Here is a 2,500-nt window from a genome sequence, read left to right as displayed (position 1 = left end):
GTAGTACTGCTGTACTACTACTGTAGTACTGTTCACATCAAGGTATACTACTGTAGTACTACTGTACTACTACTGTATGGTGATGATGATAATGATGATGGTGGTGGTGATGATGGTGATGATGATGATGATGATGGTGGTGGTGATAATGATGATGATGGTGGTAGTGGTGATGTCACAGATGCAGCAGTGTTCTCGGCCCACGGTCCATGTGGACGGGTTCCTGTATGATGAAGATCAGCTGGACGTTCTGTGTGAGGAGGGAACCATGAGCCGGTCCTACTGCCTCTCCTGTGGATCCCACAGAACCGCCCCGCTGGGTCAGAACACAGGCTCATCTTCATCCTCCCACAAATGAGCTCTGTCAGTTCTTCATCATCTTCATTTTCTTTTTCCTCAGATTTCATCTCTCACTCGTTCTCGATATCAGAGCTTCGGTTCCTATTCCAGAACGTTCTTCCAGACCTGAGCGGCCGGCTGCTGGTGGACGTGGGCTCCAGACTGGGAGCAGTTCTGTACGCGGTCAGTGGCTAGCACGCTAACATGGGGACACGCTGACATGGTGACACGCTGACATGGGTCACGTTGACATGGTGACACGCTGACATGGTGACACGCTAACATGGTGACACGCTAACATGGGGACACGCTGACATGGTGACACGCTGACATGGGTCACGCTGACATGGTGACACGCTAACATGGTGACACGCTAACATGGTGACACGCTAACATGGTGACACGCTGAAATGGTGACACGCTGAAATGGTGACACGCTGACATAGTGACACGCTGACATAGTGACACGCTGACATGCTAACATGGTGACACGCTAACATGGTGACACGCTGACATAGGGATACGCTGACATGGTGACACGCTGACATGGTGACACGCTGACATGGGTCACGCTGACATGGTGACACTGACATGGTGACACTCTGACATTCTAACATAGTGACACGCTGACATGGTGACACGCTGACATGCTAACATGGTGACACGCTAACATGGTGACACGCTAACATGGGGACACGCTGACATAGTGACACGCTGACATGGGATACGCTGACATGGTGACACGCTGACATGGTGACACGCTAACATAGTGACACGCTAACATGGTGACACGCTAACATGGTGACATGGTGACACGCTAACATGGTGACACGCTGACACGCTAACATGGTGACACGCTGACATGGTGACACGCTAACATGGTGACACGCTGAAATGGTGACACTCTGACATGCTAACATGGTGACACGCTGACATGATGACACGCTGACATGCTAACATGGTGACACGCTAACATGGTGACACGCTAACATGGGGGCACGCTGACATAGTGACACGCTGACATGGGATACGCTGACATGGTGACACGCTGACATGGTGACACGCTGACATGGTGACACTCTAACATGGTGACACGCTAACATGGTGACATGGTGACACGCTAACATGGTGACACGCTGACATGGTGACACTCTGACATGCTGACATAGTGACACGCTGAAATGCTAACATGGTGACACGCTAACATGGTGACACGCTGACATGCTAACATGGTGACACGCTAACATGGTGACACGCTGACATGCTAACATGGTGACATGCTAACATGGTGACACGCTAACATGGTGACACGCTGACATGGTGACACGCTGACATGGTGACACGCTAACATGGTGACACGCTAACATGGTGACATGGTGACACGCTAACATGGTGACACGCTGACATGGTGACACTCTGACATGCTAACATAGTGACATGCTGAAATGCTAACATGGTGACACGCTAACATGATGACACGCTGACATGCTAACATGGTGACACGCTAACATGGTGACACGCTGACATGCTAACATGGTGACATGCTAACATGGTGACACGCTAACATGGTGACATGCTAACATGGTTACACGCTGACATGGTGACACGCTGACATGCTAACATGGTGACATGCTAACATGGTGACACGCTAACATGGTGACATGCTAACATGGTTACACGCTAACATGGTGACACGCTGACATGCTAACATGGTGACATGCTAACATGGTGACACGCTAACATGCTAACATAGTGACACGCTGAAATGCTAACATGGTGACACGCTAACATGATGACACGCTGACATGCTAACATGGTGACACGCTAACATGGTGACACGCTGACATGCTAACATGGTGACATGCTAACATGGTGACACGCTAACATGGTGACATGCTAACATGGTTACATGCTAACATGGTGACACGCTGACATGCTAACATGGTGACATGCTAACATGGTGACACGCTAACATGGTGACATGCTAACATGGTGACACGCTAACATGGTGACATGCTAACATGGTTACACGCTAACATGGTGACACGCTGACATGCTAACATGGTGACATGCTAACATGGTGACACGCTAACATGGTGACATGCTAACATGGTTACATGCTAACATGGTGACACGCTGACATGCTAACATGGTGACATGC

The 2,500-nt window shown here is 49.7% G+C and overlaps 1 protein-coding gene across 2 annotated transcripts in view; it reads left to right on the top strand.

The window, feature by feature from the left end:
* The window catches only part of zgc:109986 (uncharacterized protein LOC553566 homolog), a 5,270-nt gene that overhangs the window by 526 nt on the left and 2,244 nt on the right, over positions 1–2,500 (top strand). For both annotated transcript variants that reach the window (XM_068600847.1, XM_068600848.1), the window contains exons 3-4: positions 182–320; positions 401–522. In XM_068600847.1, the coding sequence (XP_068456948.1) occupies positions 182–320; positions 401–522 (261 nt within the window). The remainder of the gene's footprint in view (positions 1–181; positions 321–400; positions 523–2,500) is intronic.

This window comes from Clinocottus analis, unplaced genomic scaffold, assembly GCF_023055335.1.
Source record: "Clinocottus analis isolate CAN_PGR_092001 unplaced genomic scaffold, fCliAna1.0.p SCAF_5, whole genome shotgun sequence".
In the NCBI taxonomy this organism is placed as follows: domain Eukaryota; kingdom Metazoa; phylum Chordata; class Actinopteri; order Perciformes; family Cottidae; genus Clinocottus; species Clinocottus analis.
This window is presented reverse-complemented; position numbering and strand designations above follow the sequence as displayed.